The sequence below is a fragment of the Megalobrama amblycephala genome, linkage group LG3, assembly GCF_018812025.1.
Source record: "Megalobrama amblycephala isolate DHTTF-2021 linkage group LG3, ASM1881202v1, whole genome shotgun sequence".
NCBI lineage: Eukaryota > Metazoa > Chordata > Actinopteri > Cypriniformes > Xenocyprididae > Megalobrama > Megalobrama amblycephala.
Window position 1 is genome coordinate 27,036,209 of NC_063046.1, and position 20,955 is coordinate 27,057,163.

The following is a 20,955-nucleotide window of genomic DNA, read 5'->3' on the forward strand; positions in this document are numbered from 1 at the left end:
TGTAACGTGTTTTTTTTTTGTTTTTTTTTTCTTATCATTCTGGCAACAATCCTTTGTGTGCTGCCTCCAAAAGTATGACAAATGTCGTGTACTTTAATCCTTAAACCACTGCCAGGACAACCCAAGGGACTTTGACATCATGCAGCTGTTTCTCAGAACTTTGTCATTTCATCACACTTGCATGCACAACAAGAACGAATGCAAAGTTAATAGCTGTTTGTTTTAAATTGTTAAAGTGTATGTGAATTCAGTCATGTGAAACATTGATTTATAATGTACTTCACACCTCATTTTTGTATGGACCTTTTTCAGACTATGATGATGCATTTCCACAGTTACAACATTAGTAGCGTGACCCATGGTCTCCTGAGACTGGACGATGCCTATGCCTATGCCTAAGTGACAAAAAACTAATTAAAGCTGCTATGATGCTTTTTCTAATACAACGGCTGAGGGAGTGAGGGCAAATTTGACTTCTTTCTCTCTTCTGATCAATGTACTCAATCTCTTTATATTTGTCCCTCTTTTGGAAAGTTGTGGAAACTATTGCAGATTGTTTCTTTTGCTATCGGAGCAATTAAAAATTATATTTGCTGTTCCCTTCACCGCTATAGAGGTTTACCCAACTTTGACAACTTCCTCTTCTGAGAACTCCAGAAATGTGAAAAGGTTCCACTGTTTTGGGCTTCATTCAGATGTTGACATTGGTGTTAAAGGGTTAGTTTACTCAAAAATGAAAATTCTGTCATTAATTACTCACCCTCATATGTTTGTTATTTCCTATTTAATATCTGTTCACAATCCAAGAATGTCTCTTAGGTCATCCAACCAAAGACTGCTAAATGTTCCTCGGGCTAGACAGAAATTGAGAGGAGATTGTGCTTTTGCCGTTGCTGCCAAAACTTTGGAACAGCCTAACTGTTTTTTATTAAAAAAAGATTTTAAAGCAACACTCAAAAAATCTTTTTTCTTTGGCTTTTAATTGTAGCTGATTTGTGCAGTGTCTGGTTTGTTTTGTGCAGTAATGTATATTGTATATGGTGTTAAATTTTGATGATATTTGATATAGAGTACAGCACCTTAGTAAACAATTGTTGTTTTTAATGGTGCTATAAAACAAAGTTGTCATTGACACTGTTGATGTAGATATGTAAATATGATTTATTTTCCTAATAGAACTTGATATCTTAATAAAGCAGAAACAGACATTTGCTCCTGGAGGATGGCCGTGAATATCACAGCTCTTCTTGTGACCAAAGGCTGATGAGATGAGATTTTTTTTTAGGAAGGACAATGTCTCCTAATGTTCACATCCATATCCGATAGAATCCAAGTACTACTGTGAGACACGTGAATACTGAACCTAAAAAAATTACAAAAAATAAATCATGAATAAAAATAAATACTGAAAGTCTTATACTGACCTGTTATTTGAATGTCAGAAAAAAATTAATCTTGACCTCTTTATTGGTATGATTAATGGAACAAGGACATTCTGCAGCTGCAGTGTGTACAACAAGACCTTTAGTAAATATCTTCACCAAGACCAGTGGTGGACAAATGAATCAAGTACTTGAGTAAAAGTACAGATATTCTAATAAAATATTATTTCAGTAAAAGTACTCCTTTTCAATTTTAATTTAGTAATTATAGACAAGTATTTGATTTTAAATTCAGACATCTGCAAATAAGCAAATGTTTTATACACCATCAAAATATTAAATCCCAATATACTTATGTATCAATTTAAGTTACTGATGATTCAGGTGTAGAAACAAGTAAAAATACAAAATATTCCATATTGTGTTTGAAAAATGAGCTAAAACAATGCGTGTAAACTAAAAAGTATAAACATACAATATACAGACATCACACAAACTGCTACAGCAGCAATCCACCACTGGCCGAGTCTTTTTTTGTTTTGTTTTGTTTTGTTCTTGTTGTACTTTTAGCCTCATTTTGGACCTTCATAAAATAATTAAGCTCAACAATAATTTTCAGCCTCATTCCAGACTTGTGAAAAAGAAAAAAACAAACTAACTTGAGGACTGCAAACTCTGACAAATGTACAACTTTTTAAAATTGTTTTAAATTGCAAATGTGTGATCTTGATATTTTTACCTGCAAGATATTTGATAGTATCTAGTTTATGCGCCTCCAGCATAGTCTTCAGGCCAGCCACTTCTGTGTCAATTTTCATGTTGGTCTGTGTCACATGCCGATCCTGCTCAGAATGCTAAGAAAGAGGCTCCAGTTTCATAAAATGTTTTTTTTTTTTTTTTTTTTAAATTTCATAGAAAAAAAATCAACAGGACATTATTGTCGTAAACGCTCGTACTTCTCACCATTTCCATCAATTCATTACTGGTCCCAATAAGTTTTCTGTCAAAGTTTGCCGTCTGGACCAAGAGCAAACACATCTCAGTTAAAGCATATGTAACTGCCAGCTCCAAACGACACAACTCAAATAACTAACAAATCTCTGCTGTTTTTGTTCTTGCTGTACTTACCATCTCCTTCACACGGCTTTTCTCTATGTTCAAATCCAAAATGGCATCCGCGCGCCTTTTGTTTATCACATCCTGCAGCACAAAAACAAAATGTAAAACTATAATAACTAGAGTACCCAAAAACTATGTATATTCAGAGGCTGTGTATTTAAGTCTGAATAGCAAATAAAACCTTTATTCTTAATCAAAAAGTTGTTTTTCCATTAACTTACAGTGAGTTGTAACTTTAGCTGTGATAGCTCAACCTTGATTTTCTGTGAAAGAAATAAGATACATAATATTTCTTTGTTAGGTGAATGCACCAAACTGTTAAGAAATAAATTGAGGGATTCAAGGCAATTTAAGGAAAACCAAGTAATGACCTTATTAAAAAAAAAACAGCATCACAGCTACTAGGGGTGTGACGAGACGAGATGAGACGAGACTCGAGATTGAGTTCACGAGATGAGACAAGATTTTTACACACTATTTTTAAGAAATCCTCAATGGCAAAATACATGACTAGAAAAAATATTCTGCAGGTGTATTTGAAATGTTTTAACTAATCATCTTGTGAATTTCAGTTCTACTTTCTGAGTATGAATTATCATATGCAGTAAAAGACAACAATACTCACTGTAAAAGGTTTTTCCACTAACTCAACTGACTGACTTCTCTCTGTATGACCTTACTGAACATGATTTATGAGCTTCTACAACTTTTGACCTCCTAACTGAACTCCTTTCCACAAACTGATCATAGAAATAAAAACAGTATAAATAAAAATGGTAACACTTTACAATAAGGTCTCATTTATTAACATTAATGTATTAACCAACATCAACTAACAATGAGCAATATATTTGCTACAGTATTTATTAATCTTTGTTTATGTTAGTTAATAAAAATAGTCATTCATTGTTAGTTCATGATAGTTCACAGTGCGTTAACTAATGTTAACAAATGAAACCTTACTGTTTGTGCTTAATAAGATTAAGAGAAAACTGCTATTCATTTTTATAGTAACACTTTACAATAAGTGCAACCATAATCACACTCTCAATATTCAAAGTGCAAATAAGACCAAATTTTTCTTTGATACAGAGCTAAGAGATGGTTACAACTACACTGCCCAGCCTAAAATAGCTTTCATATTGAGAGATATTTGCATTCATCAGGGAGCCGCTTTCAAAATGTGGGGTACTGAAATCGCATTTGAATGCGCGCTCGCGTTTACTTTCTCTTTCAGCGATCGCGCGTAACTCTGTAAATACGGAGCGGTGGCGACCGTTATCCAACTGAATTTAATGTTTTTTATTTAAATACAAAGCAAAACGACAGTGGAGGCTTAATGTAAACGTAGCGGTGGCATATTCTTTCCTAATCCTAATGCTCTGTCATGGCAATATCACGAGACTACTTTTCGCCTCAACGAGAAATCTCGTCACATTTTAGTCTCGCGAGATCTCGTGACACGAGATCTAGTCACACCCCTAACAGCTACTATATTACATTATTTATTTGAATTTACCAAGATAATACATATAGACGGCAGAAGGAAATATTTATATTTATTTATATACACTAATGTTCAAAAGTTTAGGATCAGTAAGATTTACTTTGAATTAATACTTTTATTCAGCAAGGACACATAAAATTGATTAAAGAAATTTATAATGTTTCAAAAGATTTCTATTTAAAATAAATGCTGTTCTTTGGAACTTTCTATTCAGCAAAGAATCCTGAAAACAATGTATCAGGATTTACACAAAAATACGAAGTAGTACAACCGTTTTCAACATTGATCATAATAAATGTTTCTTGAGCAGCAAATCAGCATATTAGAATGATTTCTGAAAGATCATGTGACACTGAAGACTGAAGAAATGATGCTGAAAATTCAGTTGTCATCAGTTATGAATTACATTTTAAAATAGAAACACTGATTGTAATAATATTTCACATTGCTGTTTTTACTGTATTTTTTTATCAAATAAATGCAGACTTGATAAGAGACTTCTTTCAAAAACACTAAAAATCTAACTGACCCCAAAACTTTGATTGACAGAGAATATTTGCATTGAATACAGAAAATAATTTAAGTATACGAATTGAGTGGGTGATGATAATAGATAACATAACACCAATGATCAGAGGTCTCACCTCATTCTCTGCCAATAATGCAGAGAATTCACTCTTCTCAAGAATGATCATGTCCTTTTTCACTGCAGCGATATGAGACATGACTTTCTGTAACATGATTTCCTGTAAAACAAAAATAGTCAAGAAGAATAACTGTCCTGTTCGACCTGTGCTCTGGTATGACGGAAGTTGTATAGACAACAACAGGCAGCCAATGTAAGTTTGTGTGTGTGTGTGTGTGTGTATATTAAAAACATAATGTCATAATCAACTTTGGTAGTTGTTTGCCAACTTCTGCCATGAATCAATCACTTAACAGTCACTTAAGCCTCATCAAACGTTGAATACAAAGTTCCACCTCACATGAGCTAAATCAATAAGTGATAGTCACAGGTCATGGGATCAGTCAAAGAATCACAACAGCATGGAAAGACAATAAAAATCTCACCTGCTGTATCTTGGTAGCCATGTCACCGTACATAACGTCCATGTTTGAATTTGTGATGTTCACCATCATATTGACAATGACCTCTGCCTGCTGGGTCATGAAACCTGTAAGGACACAGAGCATTTTGATGAATCACTGACCTGAACTTAGTCAAAACATTTTAGAATCATGGAAAAGAAATCGTACCGCTTTCCTCAAGCAGCTGGACCATTGCATGAGTGTCAAAGAATAACTTCCTATTGCCAGACTTAGAGATGTCTGATTTTTTCAGGTCATACTGTAGAGTTCTGACAGAGGTGCTCAACTCTGAAACAAAGACAACTGGGGACAACTAGTGTATAGAATATGCAATCATAGAAAACTGGTCATTATCGACAGCAGTAAACATTCTGCAAACTCAGACATGTGTGGTGTGTATATCACTTACAGTACAAACATTGAGTACATACGCACCTCTGACCAACATGCATGAACCTCTCAAAAGCAGAAGAGACCCCGTGACAGATCTGCTAAATCCTCTTCTGATCACAGAGATCAGATGTCTGCTTTGTGGAGAACACATTCTGCGGAAGCCTGAAAATAAGCACTTTGTAGCCTAGTTTTCTGTATTAAATCCGAGGAAAACTTTACAATGTTGTGCGATCGTTGCGGCGCGGGACCTGCTGCTTTGACCGCATGATCTTGCTTTTCTCCTCTGTATCCGTCTACTAACATTGAACAAAACTTTTAAAGTTCCTGAAATAATTCAGAAGAGTTATATGTAACGGGATCCGTAAGACATTGTTTATTATTTTTTTACTGCAATAAGAAACATAAAGGTTTCCAAACTTTCCTCCAATCTGACAAATACGAACCTCTGTCAAGCTTCCTGTAAACTGAGTGCGTAAACAATGACGTTTCACGTACACATGCTGGTTTTAATGCAAAGCGTCAGTACGTTCTGTTCTGAACTACACATCTGTACGTAAGCACGTCATAACGTTTATCTAAATTGTCTACAGGCATTTTCCAAATACAAAATAGTACTTTTTTTTTGTTCAACAAATGGTAAGCGAAGAGAAGGTGAATAGCAACCAGAAAATGTTTTCTCATGAGGTAAAATATAAATGTTGTATTTCTATTCATTATTAAGGGCTCCACTTACAATTATTGCAGCACGTTTACCAAAATTTGGGACACTATAGTTTAACCCCCTGATATCTTATGATTTTACAATTTTCTAGCAATAAACATGGAAAATGTGAGAGAGAAACAGCAGAGACTGACTTTGAATATCAGACTGAGTCTGATGTTGCCTGACAGATCTGACAACACAAACTGGAACTAACATTCAATTTTAAAAATGTAATTTATTATTGTTGTTATTATTATTTTTAGAAAATATAATATTTGTGAGATACATGAAAGTGAAGACATTACAATGCATGAAGGAAAACAAAAGGATTTTCAACAGTCTTAACATTTCAAATGTCTTTGAAAAAAATGACCTTCAGTTTTGAGGTAATTACAATATTTCAGTCCTTTTCTGTAAACTAGTAAGTTACCTCTATTTTATATTGATTAACCCCTACTTGTATATAATTAATGACTGAGTTCTACCAGTGATACTCTGACTAACATTTTAAAACAAACAGATCTATTGTTTCTGGCCGTTGTAACAGGTTTCTAGAAATACAACTAAATTACAACTAAATCAACAATTAAATTCTACACAAAGATAAAGATATGTGCATAACATATTAAAGCCAGCTTCTTTTAGTGATGTTTAGTATTAGGTGTTGTGTCAGTGCTGATACTGTATTATAGTCAAAAACTAAAACAGATGAATAAGGTTCTGAAGGTATGGCATGATGAACCAGCCGATGAACCACCCAGGACTTGAGCTGCAGTAAACAAGACTTGTGTTTACACACAACAAAACCTCTCAAAACAGAAGGCTACCTCCTGAAATGACATATAAAATCAGATTTTACTGCTTGCCCAAATTTCAAATTCTTCTGCATTGAAACCCAAATTAATTCACCATGCTTTCTTTTGCTATAAATGATCATACACCCAAAATTAATGGCAAAGTTTTGTGATATGTAAAAAAAAGGACTCACAGGCTCTGTTGGGATCAACAGTAAGCAACTGTTAAACTGTAAGTACAATACACAGACAGTTTAATTTTTAGCGTTGAGCTTTGCAAACTGTTGATGTTTGGCCGATCACAACTAGAGACCTATGAAAAAGAAAAAGCCTACATTAAACAAGTGATAAGACTTCAGACCAGGAACACCACACACACTGATAGCACCACTGCAAAGATCGCCACACCGCACAGCATCATTGCCGCAAACATCTGGCTACGACTGCAGAAGCTTTGAGCTGCCTCTTCATCGACGGACAGCAGTGCTAGTGAGGCGCTGTCAGTGCTAACAGGGTCAGCGTACTGAGGACCCAGTGCCTCCACAGTCCAGCGCAGCACGTTGACTTTCAGCTCCATGTCTTCCAGTGTGCGGTCCACCTGTGCGATCTCTTGCTCCAGCTGACTCTGCTCCTGACCCTCCACACTGGACGTCTGGGTACCGTCACCTGCCTCCTGCAGGTCAGGCAGGCTCAAGGCCCGTGCCGCCACCTCTGTCGTCCCCCCTGTTTAAGCAAATACATGTGACACTTCATATGTTTGAGAAACGTACAGAAGTAGTCAGAAATAGTCTAAAATAATTTGTAATCTGTTATGAAACTTCTTACAGTTATACATGCCTACCCTGTATGCCTGTTTGCACCATGGTACTGTTATTGGCCAGGGAAAAGTGCTTGACCATGGTGAAAACCTTGCACATGTCTGCATGTAGGAGCTCCAGACATGAGGAGAACGCTACCCACTGCAGCTCAGTTTCCTTCCTTTCAGTCTCTGGTAACGTTTTATCCCTCAGTCGAGCTGTCAGGTGGTTTCGGCAGGACAGCGCTAGTGTCTGGGCTCGCTCTCGTGTTTGCCGAAGATCACGTCGTAGGCTGGCATTGTCCATGCATCCGCCAATACAGGAGGCTAAGTGCCGATAACATGCCACCACCTGAGTTAGATCAGATCAACTATGATGTTTTGAACTTTAACCTTTGGAAACAATACAATCTACCTTTAGCATTCTTCAATATCTTGGCATATATCTTGTATTAATGATACACTTATATATATATTTTAAATAATTTTTTTTTTTTTTTTAAACTGAAAAGGTTTGATGGCACAATAGATTTCATACAGAATAACAGATCAAGTATGTAACATCAGCCAAACTGCTCTGAATGAGTTATTATTAAAGATACAATACTAATACAATACCTCACTGACCCATGTTCAGACACAATAAATGCCTGTTACATCCCAAGTTCTGTAGAGCACATGGCAGGTTGCTTACTGCACAGTTGTTAGGCCTTGTTTTAGACCAAACAACACTGCTTGTATTGGAAAAACACTTTTACAATTCTAGAAACGGCATTAAAGGTAATATATAGGAGTTTTCAATATGTTTTATTTATTGCAAATATATATGGGCAGAACCTGATTTCACCAAGTACAATATGTTCCTGGATCAACAGGGAGGGATATGGCTAGGATGAAATTTTCAGACAGGAATGTTGTTGTCCAGGAAAATATGTTGACCCAGGAATTCGGCAAAATCAGGACTTGCTTGGGGCAAGATGACCCCCCACCTCCCCCAACTTAATTTTTTCTACTCTCCATAGATGACACACAGTTTTTGTGTCTATTTGTTAATGAGGGATTTGTGGACATATCAATGTTTTTGGATTTGTGGAGTAAAAGTTATATTTTTTATTTTGAAGTAAACAAAATATGAATTAGATGTACATTTCAGACATCTTCGCTTTCGTTAAAACCCATGGTTTTTTTTTCAGTGAAATCATTCAATTTGATTTTCTCTTTTAATATTTGACATTTTGTACTATGACTTAATGTTTTTATTTATTTCCTATAATAACACTGGCTGATGCATCATCATCCTACACATGCTAAACTTATAACTAAATATGTTACAGTTCACAAGTAAATCTTCATTGATCTTAAGGGGGGTGTCTCCCCCCTATTGACCCCTATTTCCTGTGTTCTTGTGATGCTGTGATGTTTTATAAGGTTAGATAATTGTTCAGGTTATCAAACATCATTATAGCTAGATTAAGCATTAGTATGAGTGACAAATATTACTGATAATCTGCTTGTCATAAGACGGCTATTTCAGGATAAGCTTTGGAAACTTTTGGGATCTTGTTTTAGTACATGCTGCCTATAGCCATTTGGACTTGAAAAATATGTAAAATGATTTGATCAGTTAAAATGCTGATCATCTTTAAGATGTATTATCTGTATATCTGAAGGGAGCATTAGATTTCCTTTATGTATTCATTCTTAAAGTAGATAAACAAAAGCTGCAACCATTGTTTGCAACAGAATAGAGTACAGAAAACATAATTTTGCTGTGTTAGAATATTGACACATGCCTCCACTGCCTCATACTGAAGATAATCAAGCAGTGGAGCGTGGATCATCCCTACTCACAGATAGTGCTTTTTCACCCTAAGGCTTGAGGAACACACCATCATAAGATGCTTTCATGTTCAGCCTGAAAAGGAGAAATGAGGACATACACATGCTTCGACATCTTCAATCTGAACCTCGATAAGTTTGTCATCACGTCAACATACAAATGATGGAAAATAAACCACAACCAATTGTCGACATTTTTATAATCTAATTGATGCGCTCCCCTCATTCTTTATTCTAACACTATAGAACATTTATTTGGGGAAATATATATATATATCTGAAATTGTCTTCTAAAATGAGCATTTTTATCAAGCACGTATGTTTATGTAATGAAAATGACCTCTTAATTACCATTAAAGTGAAATTACTGAACCTAAACATATGAGCTTGATAAAAATGCTCATTTCAGAAGAAAATTTCAGATGGCACTTAGAGGCTTTTGCATCTGAAGTCTTCTCATATATATATATATATATATATATATATATATATATATATATATATATATATATATATATATATATATATGCAGGGAAAGATATGAATCAGATGTATTAATCTTTCTTTCCTGTTGGGAAAAATGAATGAATAATGCCCTGATTATTCAAAATTATTGGAAAAGATATCACCACAAGGAGGTTTGTTTAGAGGAATGATTCTAATCAGTTACTGGATCATTTAATATCTACTCACCTTGATTAGGGAGTCCACCATTGCTTTTCCTTCTTGCAGTGGCTGTGCTGAAGTTCCATCATCAGCGACCTTGTTGTTAGACAGTGGCATTGGGTTGTTTTCTAAGGTAACAAGGGTAAATTCCCGTTCCAAAAGTTAGTGTCTGCCTTCAGAGTCAACAACGCTTATACACCCTTCGATTTAGCTGGAGTAAACTACAGTCCATATTTGAGCTGACGGTCCTGTCTGACCCTGTGACCAAAGTTTAATATATCAGTTGTCATCCAACAAGGATAAAAATCGTAGAAAGTCAAATAAAAATTGCAGGTTTCCAAAAAAGAATAGAAAAAAACAGAGAGGCGCGGAGGATTGTGATGTCAGATTCGAGTGTGATAATCCGAGTGATTGACCCCTTTGCACTGAGGCCGTGTGGTTAAGCTCATTATATGCTGCTGAGAGGTGCGGAGATTCTGTGGCCTGGGAATACGTCACTACTTCTTCCAGGAGCCCCCTCTATTTCTCCTATCACTCTCTCTTTCTTCTCCCTCCTTTCTCTTTCTGTGTGTGTTTGCCTGAATGACAGGCCATGCAGGGCCTGAGGGGCAGGTTGTGGTCCAGTGTTTGCTGCAGTTCTTGCAGCGGTCAACCAACACATCGCTTATTTATCATAAAACTACAAAACATTAACTGTAATACATAAAATATAAAATTTTAATCCTGATAAAGTTAAATGACCATAAATATAAGTAATATATATAAAAATAAAAATGTATTCATTGACTAGTCAGGCGATTGTTAGTCTCCTCTGTCTCAGGTCAAATTAGATTAGGGGCATGTTAAATTAATCCCTGAAATATATCTGCTGGATTGGTCTGGTTATCCCATCTTAACCATGACTGTACAGAGCATACAGGTGCAAATCCTTTTTCAACTAATCATATATGGAATATAATTTTGGACAATATATCAATTAATTTGACAAAAAATACAAACACATGAATGTGAGAATCAATAAGAAAGCATATATTGAATATGCTGTACAATTAATTTATTAACAGGCTATTGTTTTTGTGATTTCTCGAACATCTAGCCTTAGGGTCTAAATCTCTAACTGAGAGATTATAAATCAGATTCTTTTGGCATTTAACATTGGTAGTTTAACATTTGTAGTCTTGTTGGCTGTATATTTCAGATTATGTTATTTAAGAACAAATAATAAGTAGATTTACAGAGTTTGGAGTTTACCCAGTAGACAGTTTAATTAAATTATTTTTGACATTATTACCAAATAATGAAAATTTTACATTTGCTACTTAATTGCTATTTAATTAAACCCTTTATACTGTACAATAATAATAGCTTACACTCAATGTTTTATCATTCAACATGTAGTATTGCAGTCTTTACAGTTATGAGTTGAATTTCTTTTTTCTTGTACATGTACACAGGCACATTTTCTTGTACCTGCGAGACAAGGTTGTTTACATATGTTCTTTCTTTTATTAAAAAAAAAATTGTGAGTTCATCTTTTTCATGTGTTGTTGCATTTTTGATATTCTATAATACAATGGTAATTTGTTCAACAAACATTAGAGTGTCATCTCATCGGGGTTGACTGTTTAACAGGTTGTTTTTCAGTTTCCATCACTTATCTGAGGAGAAAAAGAGTTGGAACAGTTTTAAAACTTTTTACAAATAACATTCAAAAATCAATACATTTTAATGTATTACATAATACATTAGTTATTATGAAACATGACATACCATTTAAGTAACTTGTCTTTTTTAACCCTTGAGCTATGTCTTAGTTTTGTTGCCATTCGTCCTGGTGAAAGAAAAATGTGAAACTCACTATAAGGTTCTTTATAAACACGTTATAAACACATAAAAACCCCAAGTCCTCCTGGCCTCATCCATAGAGGCTGACAGACTGAGAGTCCTCCTTGTTTTACATGTTAAAAAATGCTTGTTTGTTTTACCAAAGGTTGCACACAAGAAAACATGTAGCACAAGAAACGTCATATTTCACACATGTAATCATATTTAAAGTAATAGTTAGCCTTTTGTAATGATTTACTCATCCTCAAGTCATTCCAAACTCATATGCTGTTATTTTTTCCCAGTATGCGGCCGTGTCAATATAGCCTTCAAACTATTTCCTTTTACGTTATCCATGTAAGAAAATAACAACATACGGGTTGGGAATGACATGAGTGTGAGAAAATGATGACAGATCCACCTATTTTGATCAGAAAGAAATGTTGCTAAGGAAAATAACTGGATTTAAGGAGAACTTCATATCCCAAGACTGAGACGATACAAAACTGTATAGTGTACAGGATAGATTTATGAGTAATCCACAATTTTTTCAATCATGCGAAATGAAGGCAATGAAAACTTACTTCAGTTTTATTAAACAATGTATGGTTGGTCATCTGTTATGGATGGAAATCAGGACATACATTAAAAGTATGAAAAAAATTATTGATATTTAATCTGAAAGCTTTATAGTGCTGTATGTCCTACAAGTGGTGAGATTTATAGTATAATAGCATAATTGTGGCCTCAAATATATGTCTATTTAAAGCATAAATGACACTTACCAGCCCAGACATACTTCCATTAACAGGGTTTGCTTCAGGGCCTTGCTGTGGATATGAGGCAAAAAATGAGGTTTATTCTTTTAAACAGCATCTGTTCTTGCATGTAGAATGTTAGAAGTTATGATGTCTCCATCACAATAATACAAAAGTAATTCTTTAGTCATTTCACCTGCATTTATGAATACTTTACACAAAAGTGCTATTGCTTGCTTTAAGTTTAGGCTCTTGAAGGCACCTACCTCTGTTGTATTTGTGGCTCCATGTGATAAAAATGTGAATGGGTTAAAAGTCTTGTTTGAACCCTGTGAAAACATTAGGTAGTATTATTATTAGTAGTAATAGTTAGTACTTATAAGTACTAATTAGTTCTAATAATATTGATTTGTGAATATATATATATATATATATATATATATATATATATATATATATATATATATATATATACACACACACACCACACTACCTATACACACACTACCTATTTAAAAGAAGTTTTGTCTGCTCACCAAGGCTGCATTTATTTAATTAAAAATACAGTAAAAACAGTAATATTGTGAAATATTATTACAATTTAAAATAACTGTTTTCTATTTGAATATATTTTACAAAGTAATTTGTTCCTGTGATGCAAAGCTGAATTTTCAGCATCGTTACTCCAGTCTTCAGTGTCACATGATCCTTCAGAAATCATTCTAATATACTGATTTACTGCTCATTTCTTATTATTATCAAAAAACAGTTGTGTACTTTTTTTCAGGATTCCTTGATGAATAGAAAGTTCAAAAGAACAGCATTTATCTGAAATTCAAAGCTTTTGTAACATTATACACTACCGTTCCAAAGTTTGGGGTCAGTAAGAATTTTTATTTTAATTTTTTTGAAAATAAATTAAAGAAATTAATACTTTAATTTAGCAAGGATGCATTAAATTGATGTGACAGTAAAGACATTTATAATGTTAAAAAATATTATATTTCAAATAAACGCTATTCTTTTGAACTTTCTATTCATTAAAGAATCCTGAAAAAAAATTGTACACTACATGTTTCTTGAGCAGTAAATCAGCATATTAGAATGATTTCTGAAGGATCATGTGACACTGAAGACTGGAGTAATGATGCTGAAAATTCAGCTTTGCCAACACAAGAATAAATTACATTTTAAAATATATTCAAATAGAAAACAGTTATTTTAAATTGTAATAATATTTCACAATATTACTGTTTTTACTGTATTTATAATTAAATAAATGCAGCCTTGGTGAGCAGACAAAACTTCTTTTAAAAACATGATCCCAAACTTTTGAATGGTAGTGTATACATATACATACATATATATATATATATATATATATATATATATATATATATATATATATATATATATATATATATATATATATATATATATATATATATATATATATATATATATATATACACACTGCTCAAAAAAAATTTAAGGAACATTTTGAAAACACATCAGATCTCAATGGGGAAAAAATATCATGCTGGATATCTATACTGATATGGACTGGGTAATGTGTTAGGAACGAAAGGATGCCACATTGTTTGATGGAAATGAAATTATCAACCTACAGAGGACTGAATTCAAAGACACTCCGAAAATCAAAGTGAAAAAATGATGCAGCAGACTAGTTCATTTTGCTGAAATTTCACTGCATCAGCTCAAAATGGTACTCAGTATTTGTATGGCCCCCACGTGCTTGTATGAGATGACGAATGGAGTCCTGGGGTATTTCCTCCCAGATCTGGACCAGGGCATCACTGAGCTCCTGGATAGTCTGAGGTGCAACCTGGCGGCGTCAGATGGACCGAAACATAATGTCCCAGAAGTGTTCTATTGGATTTAGGTCATGTGAGCGATGGGGCAATTCAATGGTATTCAATTCAAATTCCTTCATCCACCAGGAACTGCCTGCTTACTCTCGCCACATGAAGCCAGGCATTGTCGAACCCAGGACCCACTGCACCAGCATAGGGTCTGACAATGGGTCCAAGGATTTCATCCCGATACCTAATGGCAGTCAGGGTGCCATTGTCTAGCCTGTAGAGGTCTGTATGTCCCTCCATGGATATGCCTTCCCAGACTATCACCAACCCACCACCAAACCAGTCATGCTGAACAATGTTACAGGCAGCTAACGTTCTCCACAGCTTCTCCAGACCCTTTCACGTCTGTCACATGTGCTCAGGGTGAACCTGCTCTCATCTGTGAAAAGCACAGGGCACCAGAGGCGGAGCTGCCAATTCTGGTGTTCAATGGCAAATGCCAATCGAGCTCCACAGTGCCAGGCACTGTAGGACATCAGGCCATCGGGCCCTCAGGTCACCCTCATGAAGTCTGTTTCTGATTGTTTGGTCAGAGACATTCACACCAGTGGCCTGCTGGAGGTCATTTTGTAGGGCTCTGGCAGTGCTCATCCTGTTCCTCCTTGCACAAAGAAGCAGACTCCGGTCCTGCTGATGGGTTAAGGACCTTCTGCGGCCCTGTCCAGCTCTCCTAGAGTAACAGCCTGTCTCCTGAAATCTCCTCCATGCTCTTGAGACTGTGCTGGGAGACACAGCAAACCTTCTGGCAACGGCACGCCTTGATGTGCCATCCTGGAGGAGTTGGACTGCCTGTGCAACCTCTGTAGGGTCCAGGTATTGCCTCATGCTACCAGTAGTGACACTGACCCTAGTCAAATGCAAAACTAGTGAAAAACAGTCAGAAAAGATGAGTAGGGAAAAAATGTCAGTGGCCTCCACCTGTAAAAGCATTCCTGTTTTGGGGGTCGTCTCATTGTTGCCCATCTAGTGCACCTGTTGTTAATTTCATTAACACTAAAGCAGCTGGAACTGATTAATAACCCCCTCTGCTACTCAACTGATCAGATCAATATCCCAGGAGTTTAACTGACTTGATGCTAATCTCTGATTAAAAAGTGTTCCTTTAATTTTTTTGAGCAGTGTATATATATGTATGTATATATATATTTTATATATATTATTTATATATATTATTCTAAAAATTTGTATATATATATATATTACTGTAAAAATGTTGCAATTGTTTTTTTTATTCATTTTTGTATTGTGCTAGTGTAACAGAGGGGAGTCCACTGGAGGCGAGCGTAGTAAGAACCCAAGTGCAGTTTATTATAATCCAAAATACAGTCGTGAACATGAACAGGAACAGTAACGTGGCTTGACTTGACTTGACTTGACTTGACTTGACAAAACGACTCACCGACAGCAGGTTACTATGATAATACATGACAAAGGAACATGGGGAAGACAATGGCTAAAAATACAAGAACTATATAGAACACATGACTAGGACAACCAATGGGGAAGTGACACAAGGAACAAGAGAACCAATGACAGAACAGAACTGAAAACCACATGACTATAACCAACCAATCAGAACATGACACATGGACTAAGGGAGAACATGAGGAGCAAGGGAAGCATGACACAAACAAGAAACATGAATGTGAACACAAAACCAAAACACCCGTGACAGCTAGATTTTGAACTTAAGTTTAACAGTTTTGAAAAAAGCATGTAAATGAAAGACTTTGTCATTGAATGCATTTTGTGCCAATGCAATGATAAATGATCCACACAGTTTAGCTCACACTGATGTTGTGATCACTGCGTCAAGAGTTTTTAAAAAGTGACCTAAATATTGAGAAATGTGTCCTAGCAACAAAAAACTGTAAGGGTGCACCTCACTTCCATTTTCTTTTCCCTTCTCTTCATTTTCCCTGATATCTCTCTGTTTCTCCCTTGTGTGTGTAGCTACCTTTTTCCCCTCTAGTTGTTTTTTGTACCTGTAACTTCTTCACCAGAAGATCTACTATTACGGAAAGAACTGCCTCAACCTTGTTGCAAAACAACCACCTTATTGTAATTTGTTTGCACTTAATCGTAATTTATTTTAGGTAAATTCAAAGTATTATTATTGCTTTCTTTAAGTTTAGGCTTTTAAAGGCACCTACGTTTTTTGTCTTTGTGGGTCCAGATAAAAATGTGAATTTGTTCAAATCCTTCATGGTCTCGTCTGATCTCTGTGTAAAAGATAGGAAGGATTATTTGTAGTAGTAATAGTTAGTACTAACAATATTGATTTGTGAATATATATACAACAAATATCTTACTGATCAGTGACTATTTATTTTCAGTCATCATTGAATCATTTTAAATAGTACATATCAGAAAATAGGACATATATTAACTCTTTAAATTACTGCCAAAATTATGTTGTCAGGAGTTGATGGTATTGGAGAAATATCTTTACATACCTTAGTACGTGCTTCAAGTGTTACCAAACAGGCACACAGAACACAGATGAACACTTCTGTTTTCATTCTCAGTGAGTTGGAGGTTCTTTAACTGAAATGCTTTAGAAAAGTTTAGAAGAGATTGTTTTATATGTCAGACCTTGTTACTTTCACCAGGGAGGAGCCATGAACAAACTGATGGTCATTGAACTGCACACCTTCCCAATCAAATTGCAGTAGGGAAGGGGAGTGATTGTGTCTTCCTCACTAAGTGCCTTTTTTGGTTCAGTAGCTTTTTTGACTCAAAATGTCAATACAAAAATGTTTTTTCAAAACACCTCTGGTACACATTTTCATCTTTGAAATATCCATCAATGTATCAGTTAATGACGAATGCTATATAATATAGATAGCCTACCGCATTCATAAAGTCGCTGATCGTTTACAAATAGGTGTCTCAAACTAGAGGTAATCAGAAGTAAAGTTTACATTTGTTGTGGCAAAAATCAACTCGACTCTCACTGCATAAGAGATAAATCACGGCCAATTGTCTTTCAAAAGTTTTATTTCTTGCAAGAAAGGTCAAACAGTCAACAGAAACACAAGTAGCTGCAGAGTGTAAGACAAAGAATGAAAGCTTCCTTTCACTTTTATATCTCTAACCTCCAAGGCTGAAGCCTCTGTCCTTTTACCATATAGGAACATGTTTACCACTTCAGTGTTCTTCCACTTGTCACCCTAAGAATGCATACTTAAGCACTTCTGAGAAAAACAAAATCATTTAACCATAAGCATATAAGTAAAATCATATGGAAATTATATAGAAACTCAAAATTTCCCCCACAATATTGAAAAGAAATAATATGGATTTAATAATATGCTTGGATTTATTGAGTCATGTTTAACAATGGTTCTGTCCACACATTGCGGGTTTTCCAAGAATCTGGTTGTGAATCACAGGGCTGGGACAAATTTTCAGGCAGGGAAATCTCACACTCATCCAGGCCACAACAAATTTTGGAACTACAGACAACCCAATTTTTTGTATGGCCATCACATAGAAAAATGTCTAAATCCTTAGGCTTGGGCTGTGCAAAAGATATTTATCATCAATACAATTTATCAAAACTTTTTTTCCTCTATTTTTTTGTACCTGTCACTTCTTCCCCACCATTATTATGAAAAGAATTATTGCAATTATTGTAAGAAATTATTTTATTATTAAGAATTTTTTTTTATTAAGAATTATTGTAATTTGTTTGCACTTAATCTTAATTTATTTAATATTACAGTACGACAATGTATTGTTATTTTATCTTAAAATGACCCAAGATTTATATTTCAACTATATTTCATAAAAATATATAAAAAATATTTTCTAAATTACCTAAAATTAGTACAATAATAACTAAATCATGACAATCTTTATAGAAAAATCCTAATACTTAAAGGCCCACTGAAGAGTGTTGGAACGTGCAGCATTATTCAATGTGTTGACGTAATTTCAACTGAAACAGGAAGACAGGCAAAATATCAAAAAGCCACACCCCTCTTTTTAAATAGCTGATAGTGTTTAGTTTATGTTACAGCTCGCCAGAGCCATTAGACTCAGTAAAACCTCTGTTTCCTTCTAATCTCTAACCGTTTCTCCTCATAATGTACATCATTATATACAGCATTCTGTGCAAATTTCAAATGGGTCCGGTAACTTTTGTGGTCTCTGCCGACTCGCGCATATGATCCGCTCTGTGCTCTCATGTCCCTGGGCCAGAGCAGACTGTGCTCGCGTTGACTAACGTGAAAATGAACTTCATTTGCGTCAAAGGAAAGCATGTTTACACTGTCTGACTCGTTCCCTATTCTCTATATAGTGCACTATGTTCCATTCACCATGGCATTTAGAAACTAGTAAATGTGTGAACAAATGACTGATTTCAGCCGAGGCTTCAGCGTCTGTAAGAGTGTAGGAGGAGGCGGGACTTCAGATTCTAGAGAGCATTTGATTGGACAGAAGATTTGATGAGAAGCTGAAGTGCTATGTGTGATGTCATGAAAATCCGTGATCCATTTTGGCGGAAGTGAGAGACTATAAGTTTTGAATGCTTATATCTCCTAAATGCGAATTTTGTCATTGTTTTGGAACACACCAGCTTATTCATAACATTAAAGGGATTGTTCACCCAAAAATGAAAATTCTGTCATTATTTACTCACCCTCAAGTTATTCCAAACCTGTATACATTTCTTTCTTCTGATGAACATAAAGGAAGATATTTTGAAGATTAGGGGAAATTGAACAGTTCTGGGGCACAACTGACTTCCATAGTATTTTTTTCCTACTATGGAAGTCAATGGTTCCCCAAAGCAGCCTGGTTACAAACTTTCTTCCAAATATCTTCCTTTGTGTTTAGCAGAAGAAAGAAACTCATACAACTTTGGAATAACTTGAGGGTGAATAAATGATGACAGAATTTTCATTTCTGGGTGAACTTTCCCTTTAAGGCTAACGTATTCATACTAAAAGCTAAAAAACTTAAATTTTGATTTCAGGGGGACTTTAAAGGGGGACTCAGTAATATTTCAAATCCACTGTTTGGAAGTTAGTCGGGCCGAGTCCAACAACAAACATCTAACCAATCAGCATCAGGGCGCGTATGACGGTCAAGGAGAGAGAACGAGCAAGCGGGAGATTTGAAAATAAGAAGAAAAAAAAAAACTGCAGAACGAGAAATGGGACACAATAAAAAACAGCTCAAAAGAATATCACTGGAATGAAGGTTTATGCCTGCAAGTGCTTTAGGACCCAGTTATATTAGAAAAACTTTCCAGCGCTAGAGAGAGCTAAGAGGGAAGGCCTGAAAATTGCTTTGATCTCATTTCTCATGTGAGTACACCGGGTTTTGATTGTCTGGAGCTGCTGTGCTGTTTGCGACTAACAACAACCACTTTGTATTAACTTGTGTGTACTGTATGTTCATTTTTTTGTGCTTCCTTGTTGCTCGTTCATCAACTGCACTTTATTTTTCGTGAAGCATTTTGTTGCGTGTCAGCTGTGATAAACAGACATCCACTCACATGCAATGCTGAGCTAAAGCTCAAGTCCAGCACTAAATGAGTTAGCGAGGGCTCTGGATCAGTCTGCAGCACCTGGTCTTACTCTACTAAATACTGAAGTCAAATGCCTTCTGTTTTGCTGATGATCTAGTGCTGCTGTCTCCCACTGAAAAAGGTCTACAGCAGCATCTAGACCTCCTGCACAGCTTCTGTCAGTCATGAGCGCTGTCAGTTAACCCCAAAAAGACAAAAATAATGATTTTACAAAAAAGACCCAGCCACCAAGACCAACATCATTGTTTTAAATTAGACATGTTCCTTGAGCACACACAGAACTACACTTACCAGACCAAACCAAATAATTAAAACACAAAAAGAAAAATACCTAAAATATTGGACAGATGCAACAGCCCTACAAAATAAATTGGAATGCTATCTGGCCCTAAACAGAGAATATGAATTGATACAGGAGTACAGTGAGTGACCCTAAACTGAGAAAAGTCCTGAGCATGTAGACTCAGTGAACACAATGTCACCATAGAGACAGGCAGACACAGACAGACCTGGCTACCAAAGGAAGAACGGCTGTGTCCCCACTGCACAGAGAATGAAGTGGAAACAGACGTCCTGCCTTAAATATGCACAAATTAGGGACACTTTCTATCCCCATTTCACAACTCACAACCACAAAGACTTCCATCAGAAACCAAATAT

At 35.5% G+C, this 20,955-nt stretch overlaps 2 protein-coding genes across 6 annotated transcripts; both read right to left on the reverse strand.

Annotated features, from left to right (window-relative positions):
• Positions 1–1,143: 1,143 nt before the first annotated feature.
• mcur1 (mitochondrial calcium uniporter regulator 1) lies at positions 1,144–6,062 on the reverse strand. Of its 4 annotated transcripts, none has more exons than XM_048184747.1 (10): positions 5,934–6,062; positions 5,533–5,814; positions 5,266–5,385; positions 5,080–5,183; positions 4,653–4,754; positions 2,723–2,764; positions 2,511–2,582; positions 2,346–2,399; positions 2,122–2,236; positions 1,144–1,363 (listed from the first exon to the last, which is right to left on the reverse strand). In XM_048184747.1, the coding sequence occupies exons 2-10, from the start codon at positions 5,639–5,641 to the stop codon at positions 1,308–1,310; spliced, it is 774 nt and encodes a 257-aa protein (XP_048040704.1). In that variant the 5' UTR covers positions 5,642–5,814; positions 5,934–6,062; the 3' UTR covers positions 1,144–1,307. The 4 variants fall into 4 exon arrangements, with proteins under 4 accessions (XP_048040704.1, XP_048040702.1, XP_048040703.1 ...); XM_048184745.1 differs by having other exon boundaries at positions 5,266–5,400; XM_048184746.1 differs by having other exon boundaries at positions 5,533–5,973.
• Positions 6,063–6,408: 346 nt separating this feature from the next.
• On the reverse strand, positions 6,409–17,370 carry LOC125264946 (regulator of G protein signaling 9 binding protein). Of its 2 annotated transcripts, XM_048184748.1 has the most exons (9): positions 17,210–17,370; positions 16,907–16,975; positions 13,137–13,199; positions 12,898–12,942; positions 12,697–12,729; positions 12,059–12,119; positions 10,316–11,946; positions 7,829–8,135; positions 6,409–7,710 (listed from the first exon to the last, which is right to left on the reverse strand). In XM_048184748.1, exons 7-9 carry the CDS (start codon positions 10,403–10,405, stop codon positions 7,343–7,345), a joined length of 765 nt encoding a protein of 254 aa, XP_048040705.1. In that variant the 5' UTR covers positions 10,406–11,946; positions 12,059–12,119; positions 12,697–12,729; positions 12,898–12,942; positions 13,137–13,199; positions 16,907–16,975; positions 17,210–17,370; the 3' UTR covers positions 6,409–7,342. The 2 variants fall into 2 exon arrangements, with proteins under 2 accessions (XP_048040705.1, XP_048040706.1); XM_048184749.1 differs by lacking the exon at positions 12,697–12,729.
• Positions 17,371–20,955: the final 3,585 nt, after the last annotated feature.